The sequence below is a fragment of the Suricata suricatta genome, chromosome 5, assembly GCF_006229205.1.
Source record: "Suricata suricatta isolate VVHF042 chromosome 5, meerkat_22Aug2017_6uvM2_HiC, whole genome shotgun sequence".
In the NCBI taxonomy this organism is placed as follows: domain Eukaryota; kingdom Metazoa; phylum Chordata; class Mammalia; order Carnivora; family Herpestidae; genus Suricata; species Suricata suricatta.
Window position 1 is genome coordinate 62,316,867 of NC_043704.1, and position 21,965 is coordinate 62,338,831.

At 37.3% G+C, this 21,965-nt stretch overlaps 1 protein-coding gene across 4 annotated transcripts in view; it reads right to left on the minus strand.

The window, feature by feature from the left end:
* Window positions 1-21,965, minus strand: part of LSAMP (limbic system associated membrane protein) — a 619,607-nt gene that overhangs the window by 288,319 nt on the left and 309,323 nt on the right. For all 4 annotated transcript variants that reach the window (XM_029939356.1, XM_029939357.1, XM_029939355.1 and 1 more), the window contains exon 2: window positions 8,141-8,373. In XM_029939356.1, the coding sequence (XP_029795216.1) occupies window positions 8,141-8,373 (233 nt within the window). The remainder of the gene's footprint in view (window positions 1-8,140; window positions 8,374-21,965) is intronic.

Here is a 21,965-nt window from a genome sequence, read left to right on the forward strand (position 1 = left end):
CTCTAGAAACTCTTATCAGTGGAGAAGGCGTGACTTAGATCTGCACAACAGTCTTAACTCTGGTTGACTGTGTGTTTCCTGGTAACCTTCCACAACGGGCCTCCCACCTCCAACAGCTTTTGTCTTAAGCTGAGATGGCATTCAGTGTGATGGCTTTGGTCATTTTTGGAGTTGCTCAGTATTACTGGGTCTCTTGCATGTACACGGAAGGTGTACATGTTATTAAACATTGGTTTTTCTCCTGCTAATTTGTTTCATGTTAATATGATTCTTAGATTAACTAGAAGAACTTTGAAAAGTACATAAAAATTTCTCCTCCCCAATAAAGTAATATTCACAAATATTTTAGCCCCAAGGGTTCTCTTCTTCCCAATACATTAGCTGTCAAATGGCTAATGTGGATATTGATGCCCTTAAAGTCAGAACCTGGCCTTTTATTAGCCAAACAAGAGGCTATTGTCTACAAAACTAAGCTGAGGAGTAGGAAACAGTAGGCTTCATCACAGAAACTCCAAAGGAGAATTCCAGTTAACATTAAGATTCTCGGGGCGCCTGGGTGGCTCAGTTGGTTAAGCCTCCGGCTTAGGCTCAGGTCAGATCTCACAGTCGTGGGTTTGAGCCCTGCATCGGGCTCTGTGCTGACGGCTAGCTCAGAGCCTGGAGCCTGCTTCCAGTTCTGTGTCTCCTTCTCTCTCTGCCCCTCCCCCTCTCATGCTCTGTCTCTCTCTGTATCAAAAATAAATAAAACAAAAAAAAATTTAAGATTCTCAATAACCTCAATTCTCAATAACAGAATTAACCCTAAATCAAATCTAACTAAAGAAGATTTAAAATTCTTTATTTTATTAGATTACTTTAAAAATGTAAAGAGCCCCAGGCTAAGTTCAATTAGAATGCAGTGGCAAATATTTTATATGAACTTTTGTAGGGAATGTTTACTTACTGAGAAAATAATCAATGCGACCAGATACTAATTAAAGAAAAGAAAGAAGAAAGATTGAAGGGAAAGGACAAGTAGTCCCCTTCCTTAACTGCAGGAGATAACATTCTAAGACCCCAGTGGATGCCGGAAACCATGGATAGTACCTAACCTTACATGCATTATGCTTTTTCCTATACATACATACCTATGATCAAGTTTTAATTTATAAGTTAGGCACAATAAGAGATTAAAAACAATAACTAATAATAAAATAGAAGAATTATAAAAATATACCATAATAAAAGTTATATGAATATGGTCTCTCTCATAGTATCTTGTCTTCTATTCATCCTTTTTGTATAATATGAGATAATAAAATACCTATGTGATGAGATGAAGTGAGGTGAATGACACATGCATTGTGATACAGCCTTAGGCTACTAGTGACCTTCTGACTTTGTGTCGGAAGGAGGATCATCTGTTTCCAACCCCAGTTGACTGTGGGTAAATAAAACTATGGAAAACAAAACTTAGGATAAAAAGGAAATACTGTAATGAAAGAAGGAAAAAAGGGTAGATTATGAGAGATTAAAAAGAATATTTGCTTGGAGTTCTGGATAATACACTTAGGTCAGAATTAGGAATGTTCAGTAGGATTTAAAATGCTTCTAAGAGTTTAAATCCTAAAAACAATTAGTTCGAGACTAGTAATCATGAAAAAAATTAAGTTTGTGTTTTCTAACATTTGAGTTTTTAATTATTAAATTAAAAGGGAATCTATAAACATTACAGTTGGAAGCCAATATGGATATTCTAAAATTAATGAGGTATAAGAAATTTGGCTTTTTAAAGTGTGTGGATTTGAAGAAGAAAAAAATAGGCCAAACATGATCTTAAAAGGAGTGCCACTTTCATATTTTTTCCATGATTATATTGGTTTAATTAAAGCAATTATGCAATACATTTCCTTACAAGTAATAGGTTCTTAGAATCATGTATATGATTTGAGTCACAGTGGTGAGAGAAATGACTGGGGTTCTATTTAATATTACAGTGAAATTTAAATATTAACTTAGAAATACATTTCAAAAACCAAAATTAAAAAAATATATATATCTCCAATGTTACTATATGAAGATGAGGCCATTTCTAAAACAATAGTAACCAAATTAGAATAGCATAAAAAGAGAGTAAAAGATTCAACATGGAAATGACCATCTTGTATGGATAGTTGGCTCAAGAATAATGTAATAAAAAATTGAAAATATGATTAATGTTGTAAGGGATGGTGAATAAGATATTTAAAAATAAGTCTCACAGTTTGAAAATCCTGTCATGTTAGGTCTTCCTTTGTCTTTACATATACATGGAGATTCTTAATGTTATAGTTAAATTAAAAGTCTATTTTGGGGGGCTACTATCCCCAACACTCAAGGACATCTCTTTTCTATAAGTACATAGGTTACTTTATTTATATTTTTTATAAGTACACAGGTTATTTTATTTTATTTATTTTATTTTTCCATTATAAGGCTCTAGTACCTGCTCCACAGAACTTTAGATACAATCTAATGCTATATCATACAGGAAAACGTGTAGGCAGGCAGTAGCAAATTTCTCATTAACTGCTTAGATCCCTAGAACAGTAGATCTTGGTTTTTCACATGTATCTGAATCACCTGCAGAACACAGTGTATTTGCATATTTTGGCTGTATTCCCAGCGATCCTGGTTCAATTGTTCTGGGAGTGGTTGGCAGGAATCTGTATTTTGACAAGTATAATACACCAAAACATTGACTTTGTTGCAGGTTATGCAAGGATCACACAAAGAGAAACGTTGTAAATGCAAGTGCCTTCATCTGTGGCATGATGAGAAAAAACATCATAGGTCGATAATCTATGAAATGGACATTATTAATAGGAAAGGTGTCAAAGTACTCTGTTTATTTTATTAAAGTTAATGGTTCAGTTTTCTTAATCTTTTCTCTCAGAATCTGTAAAGAAGATGGAAACCAAAGTATATGGCTTTACAAATGAGTCCCACCATTCATTAAGTATCTCAAATGCATGTTCATATTTGAATAGCTGTGGCATCCACAGATGCAACATTTAATACCACTAATCACAAGTCCGCCCAGAGATCATTATTGATTTGTATACAGGCTGATGCAAAACTTTCACCTGTGCACCTCATGAGGAAGGTGTGTAGAGATGTCATTTAGCCGAAGATTGAGTTTAGTGAACCATGCAGCATATTTATTTCAACACTGGATATTTTATGTGTAATGACCCTCATGAACTGATAAAAACTTAGAGAGAAAATGTTGGAGATGTTAAACAGTCACTAATATGGCGAAGACATAGAAAAGGAAATGAGGCTTCCAGGGTAAACGAAATATGAGAAACATTAAGGAGGTATAAATACTTGAAAATTTATAAAGTTGAGGTTTTTGAAATCTAGGGAAATTTTTAAGTCTCAGCATCTTGTTTTTCAGCTTTGATACCTGAAAATGGACAGTTTTGGGAGAGAGGAGATTTTCTTTTGACAAAACTGAGCTAGGTAAGCAGCCTTGGAGGGCCTAAGATGTTACCATGAAATGTGAGGTATTTGTCAATCTGCCTGTTCTTGGTCTCATGCCCAGTGATCTTACTGGAGTATTTTAGGAGTATTTGGGGGACAGGTAACATGTTAGGAGTATCTGGGGTAAAACACTACATGAAATTGAATGAAATTATGCAGGGGTATTTCCCCAGATATTCTTAAGGTATACAATTCTTTTAAATTAGTGGTTCTCAAAGTGTGGTCCTTGTACCAGCAGCATCATTAATTACCTGATATTTGTTAGAAATGCATATTCTCAGCCCTTGTCCCCAGAACTACTTAATCAGAAATTCTGGAGAGTTCCACCAATCTAAAATTTAACAAACCCTCTAAGTGTTGCTGAAGCATGCTTCATTTTCTCCTCCAAAATTTTTAATAAATGTAATGAAGAATTTTAAAAGTGATGTTGGTCTAAGAAGCCCATTAGAATCCTAAGGAAGTAGTGCCAAAGACTGAATGCTAAGGAACAGGACAACTGAAGAAAATGGATGGGAGGGATCCAAAATAAAAGCTGGAAGTGTAAGGATGCAGGTCTGATTCAGGTTTCCCCTCTGACCTTGAAGGCCAGCTAACACCATTAACATTTCTGGGGGCGGGCCTAAAGATGGAGGTTAAGACTAGTCACACCCTACATGAGGGTCCTAGTCACACCCTACGGGAGGGTTCTGGGTCCACTCTGTAATTGGTTAAAGTTACTGTCAGTGATGTGATGCTATAATGATTGGACCCCTGTACCTGTGTCACAATTTCCTGTAACTCCCCCTTCCCAAACTCATAAAAGGCCCTGCCCCGCCATGTTCGGGGCTCGCTCCACGTGGATCCAGTGTGTGAGCCCTAGTTTAGGCTGGCCAGGCCTAAATTGATAATACAGCCCTTTGCTTTTGCATGCGTGATTCGGCCTCCCTGGCCGTCTCTGGTTTTTTGGGGCGATATTAAAATCTGGGTACAGCAAAAGAGCCTGCCATAAGGGTAACAGGCAATAAATGGAAACAGCTGTTAGATTCTGAGTAGCACCCCCAGGGCAAAAGCGAGCCTTCCAACTAACACCAGAGCAGCTGCAGCATCACGGTTGTTGTCCTGGGTATCCTAACACCATCATCACCATCATCGCCATCATCCTCATACCATTATTATCATCTAAATGGGTGAAGAAAACCACATGATATCCAGGCACCTGGGCTGGGGGCTTGCATAGACCATCTAATTTAATCCTTACAATAAATTTAGGAAGGTTTAAAATTTAAATGTTATCTCATATTACATATGACAAAACTGAGCCTTAGAGAAACAAAGTAGTTTACCATCAAATTTATTTAAGGAGCAAGAAAGAGACCTGACATATGAAGCAGGCAGCACGACTTCAAGACCCACATTCCTAACTGCTGCTCATAGTACCTTAGAGCTAAAGGTGGCCTCACCATTAGGTGAGGGAAAAGAATGCAGTATTTGTGTAATGGCTATTTAAATTGGATTCATAGAAACCTTGGAGAGCAAGCAAGGCAGAATTTGAAAAATTCAAAAGACCCTTATTTTCTGACGAAAGGTGCTATGAGGTCGGAGGGAAGAATGGCAACCATACCTAGAAACAGAATCTTTGATGTGATGAACACACAGGGTTGAGGCACAGGATAGGAAGCAGTATGACCAGCAGCCGGGTGGGATGGAACCACTGATACAATCACAACATTTAATGCCCTAAGGGTAACTGGATAGGCTATCTGTTGTAGATATAAAATGGCAGTGTCCATATAATTGTCAGAAAATTCCCACTTCATGACTCAGGCTCAAGGAGGAGAAGATCCTTTCTTCCTCTTTCTTATAAGTATAGGCTTTGTCACTCATTTTTTCTTCCACAGCAATGTGATTTTAAAAAATACAATAATATCTTAAATCACATAGATATGGGTTTGAAACCATGTTCTAAGCCAACAGGCAGCCTTCGGCAGATTCCCTACTATCTCTGAACTTTAAGCTTTTGCATACTATAGTAAAGTTATTTATATCTAATTAATAATAATACTATTAGAATCAAATGGGATAATGAACTATAAGGTGTCAGAAAGAACTGAGTCAGAATGTGCGTCTTTGGCATGCAGATTATTCAGGCTGAAAATAATCAAGACCCAAAGACTTAGGTAGAAATGTTGACCTTCCCCCTAATTGCTATAAGAATTTAGATAGAGGATCTGCTCCAACAAGACAGCTATCACCATAAATAACAACATTATAATATAAACTAGGTGTGGTAGATAAGGGGAAACCTTGTAAGCACTGTTGATCAAAGTCTTCTCTATGTCCCATTGTTTCTGGATGGCCCAGTAACCTTTGCTTACCAAACACTGACTTTTTGTCATTTTCCTCTGAATTGTTTTCCTTTCCTTCCCAGTCCAGCAGTCCATTCTCTTTAGTTCAGGGTGATAAATAGAACTCATTTTGCCTTTCTTTGTACTCTCATGTTTATGTGGATTTCCCATACATATGAAATTAAATTTGATCTTCTCTTGTTAATATATTTCATGTCAATGTAATTCTTAGACCATTAGAAGAATCTTGAAGGGCAGAGAAATTTTTCTCTTTCATAACAGAATAAGCAGTACATGGGACTTAGTAGGTTCTTCTCTATCACTTAATATTAAGTTAGTTTAAGGGAATTTCACTTATGCTGACATGGTATGAAAGTATATGGAAGTATGATCTAACTTACAGCTCTAACCCTCTCAGGATTAGTACATTTAGTTCATAACTAAAAGGTACTCTGAGAAATAAGAAAAAAAAGGGGGGAGGCGAAGGGCTTGGGGCATTCAGTGCTAAGAGCTGATTTAAATATAAATCTGGTAGTTCTTAAAGCCATCACAAAAAATTTCCCTTCCAGTAGAAAGTACTTCAGATTTGATTCCTGGTCTGCTTCCTCCAACTTACTCCCTGTAGTCTCTATGTGACCTAGAGCAAGTAACTTAAATGTAAGAAAATTCTGTTTCCTCATCTAGAATCCAAAGAATATAATACTCAAATTGCCCAAATTTATTTAACATAGTACACATACACATTTTCCAGTTGTGGTGTCTAGTGGCTTTCCAATGACATTAAAGTCTGTAAAGGTATTAAAATTGGGTAAGAATCTCATAATGTAACATGGAGCTGACCATTAGATAAAATCTTTTCCAAGGGGCTTTAAAAAAATAGTTATCTCCCCTTCCTCTGTCATTACATGGAACAGAACTTCTTTTATTTTGAGGAGGGAGGGTGTGCATGTGTGTATGTGTGTGTGTGTGTGTGTGTGTGTGTGCATGAAAGAGAGACAGAGAGACAGAGACAGAGAGGAGGGAGCTGGTAAATTAACTCATTTACATATTTACACATCTCTGGTAATGTTTACACATTTAAATGGGCTGCCTGAGATCCAAGCCCTGATGTATCATGTTATAGAGCTCAAGCATTTTGTACTAAACTACAAGGAAAACACTCTATGTTTTGACTATGATAGGAACTTTGCAGTTCAGTAGATATGCCTTTTACAAGCAATAAAATGAAGCTGTCAGCCATTGCAAATGGACCAAGATAAAGGTCACATGACTAAACCACCTCTGGACCAAACAGTCTCTGATGTATTTTACCCCAGTTTCAATCTATTAATCAGAGGAGTTGGGAGAGCAATAATTTAAACGCTGCAGTAATCAATTCCATAACACATTAATAGAAGCTACAGTCAAACTTTCCCACACTACTGACTGCACTGGAATTCTGACAGGAGCCCTAGGGCCATGCCTAATTTGCATTAAATTTACATAAAATTGTAAATCAAGAATAGATGAACACAGCCCTAATATTTGTTAGTGCTTAGATCTTTTCTGATAGATGGATTGGAACTGCTAGCAGCTTGACTTCGCTTGCAATAAAACTCTGCAGCTGATCAGCTTTGTTCTCATTCTGCAATTATAAGAAAGAGACCCATGAGAGCTATAGTTTGGGGGCATGCGTATACCAATTAGGGTTTTCATCCTATAAAACTATGACTCAGATGTGCCATTGGAAACCCCAATCTAGAAGCAGATTGTCCCCAGTACTTTGCAAATCCTTGTCACTAGATTTGCCCAAAATAACTTACCATTAAATGGAGATACAAACTAAAAAGAAAGTTGGCCAGCTTAGAGGATATCAAGACTCTGGAAATTTTTATTTTCCAAGTAATATTTACTATCATAAGAAAAAATACTTAGTAACATTATTTATGCTGAAGATAAAAACCAAGACTTCAGCGAGGCATCTAGTACCTAAAAGTTGATGAAGTGGATTTCACATGGTTCTAAGTATTCTCTGTGTTCTTGTTACTTTGCTCCAAATTATTTCAACAGCCATGGCCTTTGTTATGTACATTTATGTCCAGGGCTAGGAGAAAATGTTCTTATCAAGACTATTGGCTCACGGTGGCAAGATTCCCCTTTCTCCTAGTCCTTTCATTTTAAGTCTATCCTTTTAGAGAGAAAATAGATACTTAAACACAAAAATGCATTTGAAAGGTTTTTTTCAGATAGGGTTTTGCAAATATTTTATACATCATGCTTATTTTTTGTCTCTCACCTCTCCCTTACCACATACCTATCCCACCTTTTCTTACCTTGCACGATCAAGTAAACTTGGGAGGTCTTGGGCTCATGCTGTGTCTGAACCGAGCAAGTATAGGAACCCTCATCATAGACATCCACCTTCTGGATTCGGAGGCTGTATTCCAGAGAATGGCGTTTCTCCAGCTCAACCCGAGGGTCCAGAGACCATTTGTCATGCCCAGCAAAAATGATGCCAGATCGGTTCAACCAGGCCACCTTCGAGTTCTTGTCCTCCACAACACACCTGGCAGAGCAGAAGAACAACATGAGAACCTTAGCCATATCTGCATCTGCATTCATTCTATACATGATTGCCTTCAACAAGACCAATGAAGAACAATAATTATATGCAGGATGAATTATTGCCATGCCATTTCATCGAGTCCTATGCATTGTCACTATTTCTCCTAAGATCTAATTACCATTCAATGGATGGATATCATTATATTAGACTCAATATAACCATAAACAATCAGTATGAAAAATGCAGGCAAATAAAGTTAAATCAGTATTGACTTCCCACTGGATTCACTTCTTCTTGTCTAGGAAAAGGTCATTCACACAAAACTCCATCTGTTTAACTAACTGTGAATTTGACAAGTGATAACGTGGCACATATCCTGAGTTTTGAATTGTATGAATGCTTTCATAAGTATTTCCTGAAGTCTAGTGTGATGGTAGATTCAAATTATGCCCCACTGCTGTAGAAATTAGACTAAATTTCAGAGTTTGCTTTGGATTCTTTTAAGTTTGGAGTGGCCTCTCCCAGGAGTGAGAAGTGTGTGAACAAGTCCAAAGGTAAGAAGAACGGTGTTGTGTCAAGGAAATCAAAGCTAGCATCTTCTCGCCTACGTCTGGTTCCAGCTGCTGGGGGCAGCAGGTTGTCTGCTGGCTGGACAGCTTGCTACAAGGAATTCTGACACATCAAAATGAATTCAATATTTTATAGGAGATGAAAAAAACAATTCTGTGGTTCTTATTCCAGAAAAGATGAAGGAAAAAAATGTTTATTTGAATGACTACTTATTTTAAAAACCTAAAAGGGTCTCTTTCTGAAACTTGCAGGAAAGAGGCAAAGAATCTGCATTAATGGAAAAGGGGTAAATGCTACATGGGGAATGTAGTTTTCCACTTCAATTTTAATAAGAATCTGGAAATGGGAAAGCTGAGCAATAAACTTCTCTCTGTATCCCTTTGTCAAGATTTATCTCTGCCCCACAGGGAGATTGTCCCAGACCCTGTTCACAACTGTAGAGCCATCTGCTCAGCACTCTGGGGCATGAGGGATAGAGAGAAGAAGCCAGGAGCACGACAGCAGAACAATTAAAATACTGTGTTCTGTATTTTCCAAACTGAGTCAAATCCAGGTTTTCTCTCAGGTCAAAAACGCCAGTCATAGAGATTCTGTACCTATGCATACACAGGAACTTGATGCATTACCTACAGGCTGTCTATATGAGCTATACAGAGGCCCAACTATCTCTCTTCAAAGGAGAAAGGCTGAATCCCTTAAAAATACCTCAGCTAGCATTCAAAAGGCCTGCTTATTCCATGATTTCTAAGTGAACTGAATCTTTTATTCAACATGAGAATTTTATTTAATGATTTGAATTCCATGATATGTGGGTCTCTTTTCTTCTCTATCTATTTATTTTCATAAACATAAGTAGATGAAATCATCATTTGGTATCTACATTACCCAATGAGTCTCTCTGCCATGGAGATATTGTTGGGGTTAATTATATGTGCTTGATAAATGAGAATTTCTCCATCAGGGAGTAGAAAGCTAACTTCATGAATGCTTGCTGCTTCTATCCAGACCTGATTGTACTTTTCCTGTTCTACTATCTTGTGGCATCATTTTCCTGTCCCTCATGGTATTTGTGGCACTTCTTAACTGAGAGTCATTTATGAGTTAATAGGCTGTTTGCTGCACTTCTATATCATCAATGAAGTTACTGATGTAGATTTACTGTGTTTTTCTTTTCTACTGAGAAGAATGGCAATTGACCTCTATAAAGACCCTTTAAATCTTCTATCTTGTATCTCCTTGCACTGTTTTCATTTAGGCAGCTCAACCCAGCCGCAAACAGATATGCTACATCATAGGGAGGTACTCTGAATAACATCTAGCAACAAATATGGCCCTAACATGTTCAATTTGGAAAAAAAGAAATAAGACTGTATAACATGTGGGATGCAGATATGGCATACAAATCAACCAATGACAGATATTTGCCCTTTCATTTAGGCACCTCCAAATATTAATCTTATGTAATCTTGGACACTTGATAAATGCGTCTTGCTAAACTGGCAGTGTCGCACTCACAGAGAAGATGACATATGGTTACCTGTTTTCCACTCCCCCATCCCAGCCCTACAGCATCAACAAATGAGTTAGACAAATTTCCTTATCAGCACAAGGTAGAGTTTTGAAGTCAGGTGTTTAGGGTCCTCTGGACATTTGAGCAATTTTGTCCATGGATAAGTTAAAATTATCACACAGATCACTATTCCAGCTTATTCTCTGAGAACGTTCAGATCTATTTTACCTAAAGAAGTAATTGATGATTTCAGCAAAATTGCCAAACCCATAAAAATCCATCTACCAAAGCAATAAAATATATGGAAATTTTGCTATGACAATCTCTATAATGTCCTGTTTTCACATTATGTTTCTTCTTACATTTGTTTATCAAATTTATGTACAAGTTTTACTTACAAATAAATAAACACACACATACGTATATGTATGTATATATACACATATATATACTCACACTTTTTACTAACTTAGTATGGTTAGCCAAGAAGCTAAGCAGAGCACAATGTAGTATTTTTTTTTTATTTTTTATTTTAAGTAAGCTCCACATCCAGTGTAGAGCTTGAACTCACAACCCTGAGGTCATGAGTCGTATGTTCCCTGAGCCAGCAAGATTCCCCAACAACATAGCATGTTGAAAAGAGAAACCACGCCTCCAGATACTAAAAGTTTTTATGTAGTCAGTGATTTCAAAGTAAATATATTGACTCCATAAAGTAGAAAGTAACCTCTTTACAACATGACAAAACTTTCATGCTGAAAAATGGCAAACATAATACAGTTTCAGAACAAATTTAATTTTTAAAAATTTTAATATTTTGATTTAGAGTGCCAACTATTTCAAACCATAAGTGCACATAAGAAAAAGACTGCAAAAGTCAAAATAATCTCAACTTGTAGAACTTATGTTTCTTCAGTGAAAATAACCAGTGACACACGGTAGTCACAGAGCACCTAGTTATTAAAAAATGAGGAAATGCAAATTTAATGCAGATCCAGGTTCCCAGCATGCACTGAGTGGCCAGCAAGCATCACGGGCTCCCATCTAGGAAGTGAGTTGGCTTAACTAGGCATCAGGCATTCCTGGAGAGTAAATGAAAATTCTCATGCCATCATAACACAATAATGAGTTACCCCCCACCCAGAATGCCATTTTAATGCCAGATAATCTAGCTCAGAACTGGATATGTAATGACTTCATCTTCAAAATCAGCCATGGCTACAGCTGGAAAAGTGTGAAGAGATGTATTTTAAAAATCTACAAGTGTTATATATTGTTTAGATTTAATAGAGTGTTTCTTCCAGGAGCTTACAATGTTGCTTATCATTCCAGGACTTAGAAAGGACTGCTCCTTTTAGAGAGTGGGTTTGGTGCCAAGAAGAGAGACGCAGAGAATGTCCCTCTACACCACGAGAGATTTTTTGGAAGGCAACTGAGAACATGGGGATATAATATATCTCTCTAGAACCTCATCGTACTCCACACTGCAATAGAATTATTTGTATGTATCTTTCCTTATATGCTTATTAATGACAGTGACCCTCCCAAATTCACCTGTGGAGTCTCATGAGACCTAGCAGCACACACCCACCATATACACAGTAGGCACTCACTGAAATGTAGAATAAGCAAACTGAATGTAATTTAACACATTGATACTTAACGAGTATCAAATATTGGTTAATTATCTAAAAAGTGCAGAATAAATGGTTAATTATTTTAACATTTCCTAAGAAATAATTAAAAGTATCAGATACTGGGGTGCCTGGGTGGCTCAGATGGTTAAGTGTCAGACTCTTGATTTTGGCTCAGGTTGTGATCTTACATTTCATGGCATTGAGTTCTGCATTGGGCTCTGCACTGACAGCGTGGAGCCCACTTGGGATTCTCTCTCTCCCCCTCTCTCTTTCTCTCTATCTGTCCCACTCCTCTCAAAATAATTATTTTTTTAAAAGAGTATCAGATACAAAGGGAAAATTTAAAGAGAATTATTGTGTGGTATTTTTAAAATTATGTTTATTTACTTTTGAGAGACAGAGACAGAGAACAAGAAGAGGGACAGAGAGAGGCAGAGACACAGAATCTGAAGTAGGCTCCAGGCTCTGAGCCTGTAGCACAGGGCCCAATGCGGGGCTCGAACCCATAAATGTTGAGATCATGACCTAAGCTGAAATCAGTCACTTAACTCACTGAGCCACCCAGGCGCCCCTGAGTGTGGCCTTAACATAAAAGTAAAAGAGAGAAAAATGTGTGCTCAGTGCTTCCATTTTGAAGAAACATCATCCCTGGGAATTACATAATCTATGTCACATGTGAAAAAGTATAAAGAAACATAAAGCACTAGATAAATGCTGACTGGCTAGCCCACTTTAACCATGGATCCACAAATATCATACGGGTTACTTACCTTAACTATGGGCCTATGATTTTTTTTTTTTTAAATCAGCTTTAAAAAAATCACAGGAAAGGCAAGCAAACAAATTTTTATCTTCCCTGTTCAGTATATCTGCAGCCATAAAACCATCACAAAAAATCAATGCGCCCATAAAAATCTCAAGCATTGGATCTCTGCAAACACTTTACACTAAGCATATTACGCACATTTATACAAACAGGTACATCGACAACTCTACTCATACTGCATAAGTCTGCTTCTAAAACGATGAGTATAATTGGAGGCAGAAAAGAAATGCTAAATTCAATCTGTAGCAATAGATTCCTTAATAGCTTATTTACTGACAGTATATCCACGATATAAGTGATACAGATCTACCAGATTTTAAGTCTGTTCAATTGCCTCTAGACACATCTCTTCATATTTAACAAACATTACTTGCTGCTAAAAATGTACCAATTTACCATTAGAATTTATCCAAACTTTCCTTTAATCCTGAGGAATATAATCTTGTATTTATCTACTGATCACTAGGAAGTACAATTTCCTCAATCCCTCACGAGTTATCGATCCTCATGCTTCTTAATTATAAGGATTAGGGCAGTGGAACCGTATAGGTCAGAGATTTGCTTTTAAAATTAAGAAAGAACAATGAGATTAGTGGTTCTTGAGTAGGGGTAATTCGTGCTTGCAGATGATATTTGGAAATACCTGGAGACATTTACTGGTAGTCACAGCCTGAAATGGGGAGGTTGCTAGTGGCATCGAGTTGGTAGAGACTAAGGATGCCACTAAACATTCTACACGATAAAGGACGACCTCCACAATAAAGATACCCCAAGTGTCTACAGGGCTGAAGCTGACAAACCCTGAGTTAGACCTTGGTCTCCTGGTTTAAGTATCTGGAAGCACAGAGCAAACATCTCCAGTGCCATGGTGTTTTTTCGTAAGCATATGCTTCTTAATTTCTAGACATTTAACTGCCACCGGCAAAGTCCCTGACACATAAGTCATCCTCATGTCAGAACCACCACAATGAAGCCTAGTCATGCCCTGGTTATAAGTTAGTAGTAAATGAAACATGCCCCTTTGCTGTTTTACTTTAGGATCATAATTATACTTCAATATAATTTGCATAGACAGTCCCCAGCTCACAGTGATTTGACTTGTAATTGCTCAACTTTACAGCAGTGTGAAAGCAATACACTTTCAGTAGAAATCATACTTTGAATATTGTTCATAAATCTTTTTCCAACCTGCTGATATATGGTCAGATACTGTCTTATGATGCTGGGCAATGGCAGTGAGCTGTGGCTCCTAGTCAGCCAGGCCATCATGACGGGGACAACTGATATGCTTACAACCATTCTGTTTTTCATTTTAGGTACAGTATTCAATATATCATATGAGACATTCGATACGTTATTATAAATTAGGCATTGTGATAGGTAATTTTGCCTGACTGTATGCTAATGTAAGTGTTCTGAGCACATTTAAGGTGGGATAGGTTAGATAAGATGTTCGGTAGGTTAGGTATTTTCAATTTAAGATATTTTTAACTTATGATGGGTTTATTGGAATGTAACCACACCGTGAGGCAAGGAAGATTTGCACACAACTGATGGTGAATGGGAAAGCTATAACTTGGTTACTTCCTAATTTAATGCTGGAGACATCATTTAACCTTAGTCTTTTTCTTTTTTTCTCTAGATAAATCGGTCTATAACATCCAGAACAGATAAGAAAGAATCAACTCAATTGGGGCAATTTGAGATTTAAGGAAATTATTAACCTTTATTCATTGGAAAGCTACTTTTTAATTAACTTTTATTATTTTTCACATTCGTGACTCTTCCTCTTGTAAGACGTGTAATGACTCAAGATGTGGATGGAAAAGAGGTCTTCAACAATGTGCTGGCCCTTTATTGTGATGCTGTTTGCTTTATAATTCTAACCCTACAAACAAAATTCTTAGTAAATCCACAACACTGTCATAAAATGCAGAAGGAAAGATTCTCGGTATGAGAGGTAAAGCTGTACATTCCCAGCATTAGTGTGTAAAATCAAGAAAAGCAAAGGATGGAATCATGTAGGATCTCTTGAGTCAGAATTCCTTAGTCTGATTTTATCATATTATTTTAAGTATAATGAATTCCAGCAACACTACACAAACACATTAAAAACAATACATGCCAAATTAGCTAGCAAATTTAAATATTTTTAAATTATTAATCATTCTGGGTCATCTATGCTTCATTATCATGTTCTAAGATTAAACTCAGAAATAAGATTATTGTAGGGATTCATTGCCAGCCCTTAAGTGCACCTGCTAGTCTTGTCTGCAGCAAGTAGCTTTAGCTCTTTCACTGCCCTGCTCCATCTCTACCTCCTTCTAGACTTGATTTCTGGCTTTGAACACTGCCTACCTTTTTGGCCTCATTCTCTTGTTCTTATGCATATATGCTCCCTTAGTTTTGACCCTCTCGAACTAGAAACTAATCTTTGCACACATTCATGTCCAAGTGCCTGCATGCACACATGCATATGAACACACACAGACAAGTAGCAACAGACATTCCAGTGAGGGTGAGAACAGAGAGGTAGCGAACCACAGAAACCAGATTCAAGTGAATTTATTACTGGTCATGATGATTTAGGAATATGTACACTTCTGTCGGATTGTTAGGGTAAAAGACATACTGCTGAGTTCCTGCAAGATAACTGATTTTACTTCTTACCTTCAGAACATAGGTAATCGTTTGGCCTTTATGTATCCTAGACTTTCATAAGTGAAACAAACTTAATGATATGTGACCCAACCCCCTAGAACTACTCTTAGGGTAGTTCCATGAATACAATGAAGTGATGTACATGGAAACCTTTTATAAGATGTAAAACAATATCTATGCTCATATTCATATTCTCTCATGATGAGAGTGTGGTAAGAGAAGAAAATAGTTATACTTAAGGGTGGCTATAAAGGAAAATCATCAATTTTCTTAGGCCATTTAAAAAGTTTATCTCTTCAGAGAGTCTGATGACATCCACTAAATATGTATTATTACTCAGACTTTCTGATCAACCATGTATTTCTTTATATATTCCATTTTCACTAGTTATTTGCCTTTGCCATGTTGACAAAGCACCCTCTCTGTGCTTGGGTTAGTATCTACTAGAATCGTTCATTACCTATAAGAGCAAAAAGAATCCACAATGGCAAATGATAAAGCCAGGACAGTCTGTTATTTCTGAAGCAATGAAGAGTCCTCCCTGGACATGGTTTTTATCTCTTACTATCAGTAGGGAGCACTTGTCCAGCCATACATGCCTCCTTAGATAAGCATATATGTAATACATGTATTGCAATATCTTCAGGTTCATCTTTTTACAGCAAAGCATTAACCCATATCCATGCAGATGGTACAGGTGAAAAAAACAAGTAGAGAACAGAAATTAACCACCAAATTAGGTTCTGAGTATATCTCAGTAACCTGTCAATTCTAGGACAGTCTGCATTACTCTTCTTTTCACATCAATTGTGTCATCTTTCCATTCACATAGAAGAAATGAATGGAAAACAGGAAGATAGAATTTGAAAAAGTGGTCAGAATTGAGGCTAAGGCCGGGAAAAAACCCAGTTCTGTCAGACACAGCTAGGATCAATCTCAGGAACGTTTATAAGTGGTTGAAAATAGCTCTTCTAGGTTCTTCCCAGCGTCTCGATTGGTTTAGAAAATAAATCATGATTTTCTTAATCACACCCTAATTCAAGATTCTCCATTTTCTTGTCATTAGTGAAATGGAAAAGTCATGAGTTCCACAGTTTAGTAGCTTTCAGCAAGTTACTTAGCAGAGGAAAGGCAGCACAGGGTATGATTACGGCTTCAGACTGAGAAGCGGGAGCCAGCTTCCTGCTCTGCGTTCTAGCTCCATCACATACTTGCTCTGTGCTCTCAGGGTATTTGCTTACCTTCTCTGTGTCTGAGGTTCTTCATCTGTACAGTGAAGACTAAAATTTTCTACTTCAATGGGTAGTTGTAATGTTTAAATGGGTGAATTTAAAATATACAGAGAAGTGTCTGCCCTGAAAGGGGTCACTATTAACAAAGAGCTTCCATATGTTTCTTCAGTAAAACATGGATAAGGACTATCTTCTCATATAATTGTGATTATTAAATAGGTTAAGTATTTAGAATGCCCAGTAAGCTTGGGAAGAGCCTAATAAAATCTCGTCCCCATCGCTTTTCATTATTTGAATCCTGGGCACTTCATTCTGCATAAATCCTAATGTTGGGCTAAATCCAGCAACCTCCAGAAACTGTTTAATCCAATTCCTTGCTTATTAACAGGCATATCTAGAGCAATCTCCTTTTACAGGCCTGGATTTTCTTGCATGTGGCACCCCTCAGGCCTCTCTAGTCGGTAGCTGGTCCCCTAAAACCCACAGGTGTTAAATTGAAAGCAAGATGATGCAGTGCGGTTATGGTACAACACTGTAAACAGAGGGTCTCAGGCCATCGCTGAACATCTGTAAGGCTGTTTGTTTGTTCGCTTGTTTGCTTGGTTGGTTTGGCCTACCTGCAAACTGGCAGCTTAGGTCTTAAGTGCCTCAGCGCTTTCCATCAGATCCAGTTAGAGCCCAGAGAAGCCTGGGCACAGGGTAACAAATGGTCCAAGCTGTGCATTGTGATCTGCGGCTATCTGCCTGCATAATTGGGGCTCTTCTTAGACTGGATGACTCACTGTCTATGCTTTATGGACCCTCAGGTTGCAAGAACAAAGTTTATCTTTCTTCTTCTCAGGATGTGACTAGCAATTATTCTCTCACTGAAGTACACACATCCGCAACTCTTTCCTCATCCCTTGGTTGAATGAGAATGAGAAGCAATCTTAAATTTTGCTTTTGTTTTGATTCTTGCTATGAGTCTCTGTTCTCTGTGAAAAACCTCTCATTTAAAAGGAGAAAATGAAGCTACCTTTAGTTGTACCTTTGAAAGAATAAAATTTGCCTAAGAATCCTGACTCAGAATTCTATTTAAAATTCTTACTCGCTATGCAATTAACAATTCCACAGCTATTTAAAGAAAATTTTGTTATTTTCTGAGCCATTACAAAGTAAATAACAAAGGTATGCTAAGTTCCAGAAGGAAAAAACTATGCTCTATACTTTGCAGAGTTTACTCCTTATCTCATTCCAGCAGTAGAGGGAATAAAAGTGCTCATAATAAATTATACTGCTGTTAGGATGAGCACTCTGTTGCATGAGACATGGCTGTAAAGTCAGGAGACTATTTTCCATAAGTCTTACTTGCAAACCCAACCCCTTACTTTATAGTCTTATCATACACAGCATTATGTAAATGTTATCACTGGAGCAGAACCACGTTATAATATGACTCCTCATTACATGCATTTAGATATAATTTGGATTGAATTGTAACCTCAAAGACATGGCAATTAATAAATACTGCATGTATGTGTAGAGTTAACACACAGTAAGTATATAGGTAAATAACTATTGGGACTGTCTATCAGAGCTACCATTAGAAAAGAGCTCTGCTGTCTAGTTTCCCTTCACTGGTAGAGTTAAAAGAAATAAAGGCAGATGAAAATAAAGAGCAAAAGAAGTCTATTTTTAAAATGTACTTTGCAGATACAGATGTGAAATGTGAAATAAGGGCTTCTGGTAGCTCCAAATTGAAGGAGCACATATTATCAAACAGATCCATCTTAGCTGAAGGAAATGTAGTGGTCCCCTCCCCCAGCTGACAAGAAGCCAATAGATCACTGATGAATGCTTATAAATCACAAAGACAGTTCTCACATGGAGAATTATAATCATAGGGCTTTTTCTGACTTCAACATTTGCTTTGCCATCACCCACATTCTACCCTACCTTGACTCCTTTGTTTCCTAACTCCAGAAGTGTTCCCCCCCCCCCCCCCGCCCCCTGCTCAGGACTTTCTTCTGATGAACAATGATGTAAAGAGATCTTCATCTTTGTATGATATGGTTTTTCTCCTGTCTCTTCCCCATCATTTTTCCCCCTTCACCTAAACCTTTCCTTGAAGGCCTGTCTTGACCATAATAACAATCACGATGTGAATGGGACTAAATCATCAAAAAGAACTTTAGAAGTTACCGAGAGAGAATGGGCATGAAGGCAAGACCTAATGAATCTGAGGTGAAAATCCATCTGTGAGCTGCTGTAATGAACTCAGCCTACTCCAAGTGGAGATTGATCTGTGACAATGTCCCCAAACTACATAAAGCCCTGACCCTGGGAGGGGCTGGAATGACAGGAAGTAACCGGATGTAGGAGAGAGAAGAAATTAAAGGACATCACCTTTGGTACTACAACATCCACCACGTAATTTAATTCTACAATTTCACAGCCAGCTTCGGTTAAAGCGAGAGATACAAATATTTCAAGGTGAAGGTCACACACTGAGTTCTAGGAAGAGGCATAGGATTCAAAAGCACCATCTCTATAGCCTGAGAGACTTTGTATTTCATTTTCCCACCCTCTCTGTCACCAGGGCACTCGAGCTTTGAGAGTCTATTACAGAAGAGGCATCTTCTTTCACAGGGACATTCAAAATATGACTGTTAAATGATAAGACAGGTAGAGAGAGAGAGAGAGAGAGAGAGAGAGAGAGAGCGAGAGAGCAACCAAATCTAAGTGAAGAGTAATAAGACATTATTTTGAAATCATTTCTTTATTTCTTCTGAATTACTTACATAACCATTTATGGTCAAGATCTTTTGACATAGCGCCAGGTACTCTGCTGAAATCTCTGTGTGTGCTAAGGAACCGGATCTGAGTAGCAGCTGGAATGACGGTGACTAATTAACAGTCAACATGATGTTGGTCTTGTGTTATAAATCATAATGTTGATAGTAGTAGTCAATATTATATTGACTAATTAATGTCCACTGTCCCCTAAGGACAAGTCCCGGTCACCTGGCTCTATGAAGACCACTTTTAGAGGGATGTTGGTAACCCTCTCATAGCCAAATCCAATGAACTTATTTTTAAGTATTTGTTCTACTTAATCTCTGTATAGGTTTCAACACAATTTGCCCTCATTCTTTATTTTCTTGTCAGTCTTCCTATCTCCTACCATTTCTTATTTTTCATAATCTGCTCCTCTTTCTCCACTCACCTACAGGATTGTGTTTCTCTTCTCTTGGCTTGGAGTTATCTACATACATTTCATTAGTTTTGTTTTTTGTTTTTGTTTTGCTTTTTGTGTTTTTTTTTTTTGGTGGGATTCTTTGAGCTTTCATTTCATCATTTTGGGATCTAAAACAACATACTCAGCTATTTCACATGAAAATCTGAAGGCACCTCAAAGTCAGCTTGTTTTGAACCTAATTCATTATGTTCCATGTTATTATTTTCCCCTTTCTAAACCCTCAGTTTCAAATAGGATCATAATCCATCTATTAATCCAAACTAGTAGCCACAGAACAATCATCGCTGCCTTCTGTTTCATGCCATTTAGATAATCAAATACATTTTTACATTTTTTCCCCCTAAGATTAACTCCAGGTCTCTGTCCATACTATTACTATCATTGTTTGGGAGCTTCTCATCTGTTGTCAATACCACTTTCAGCTAGTGGTGTAGCCTCAGAAACTAGCTGGTATTCTGTCCTGATATTGCATCCCATGTTCACAGTTACAAAATTCATCCTTCATGCAGAACATGTATGAAGCTGATCATGTACTTCTCTTGTTTAAATGCACTTGATAATTTTACTTTTCACAGTTCAAATAGATTAGTATAACCTATGTCAGCTCAACCTACCTTTCCAGACTGATCTCTTTGACATTGCACTCTCTCTGCTAGGAACCTTATTCTTTCATTTGGCAATTTCCTACTTACTATATAATCCATTTCAGGTATGCCTTCCTCTGTGATGCATTCTCTAATCCCTTAGTTGCTTCCCTGATTGCACTAGAATTTTAATTCTTTTTCCCTCTCATCATTATTTTCAGAGTGAAGAACACCATATCTTCTCCATCCTTGCATCACGATTGCCTCACAAAATGCCTGACACACAATTCCTTAATAATTGTTCAGTGGATAGATGAATGAATATGCCAGAATCTTTCTCTTCTCATTTCACATTCTTAGAGATTTTTGCTTCCTAATACAATCTTGAAGGTAGAAGAGTCTTACTATTCTCAATAGTTTCAAAAGAGGAGTGTGGCAGGACAAGGCCCTTTTATCTTTTCTAACTCAACCATTTTATTTTCCTTCACTTGATGCTACCATTTTCTCTATCTCTCTCTCTACCTGGAAGAGAGGACACTATCTTGTTAAGGTTGTATCTATGACACATTCTAATAGATATGTAAAAATAAAATTTTTAAAAAATACATTCAATATGCAGTGGAAATGTAATTCAAAGAATTTCTAAAAATATGCTGTATGGTAAAAACATAAGATGTTTTCAAAGTCACCATTGCCCCTCTTCTTGTTAGTGGACTTGAATACTATCCTTGATATTTTCTTATTGGTGTCTCTTTCCTTAGAGGCTCACATTTAAAGATAGATATTAACATTTTTAAATCAATATTTATATGTCACACTGAGGAAAACATCACCTAATCTTTGTGAACTTATGGAGGGTCTGTGATCAAGTCATAGCCAATAATTTCATTGTTCATCTGTAGTGAAATAGGCTAGTTTGATCTCCCAAACTTTAAAAAAATGTTCATTCTATACTATATTTCACTGTGAAATTAGCAATTATTTTTCCTTTCAAGATAATAATATGACCATGACATTTGAGTGGCTCAATTGGTTAAGCATCTCAGGTTAAGCAACTCAAGCTCAGGTCATGATCTCACAGGTTCATGAGTTCAAGCCCCGCATCAGGCTCCATACTGACAGTGTGGGGTCTGCTTGGGATTCTCTCTTTCCCTCTTTCTCTACCCCTCTAACCTCTCCCTCCTCTGTCTCTCTCTCTCTCTCTCAGAATAAATGAATAAACTTAAAAAAATATATAATAATATGGCCAAGAAGACAACAAGGAAGGGTGATAAAGAGATCAATAAAATGAGATTTTCTTCACTGCTACTTTGTTGTCTGGGAAGCTACTGAAT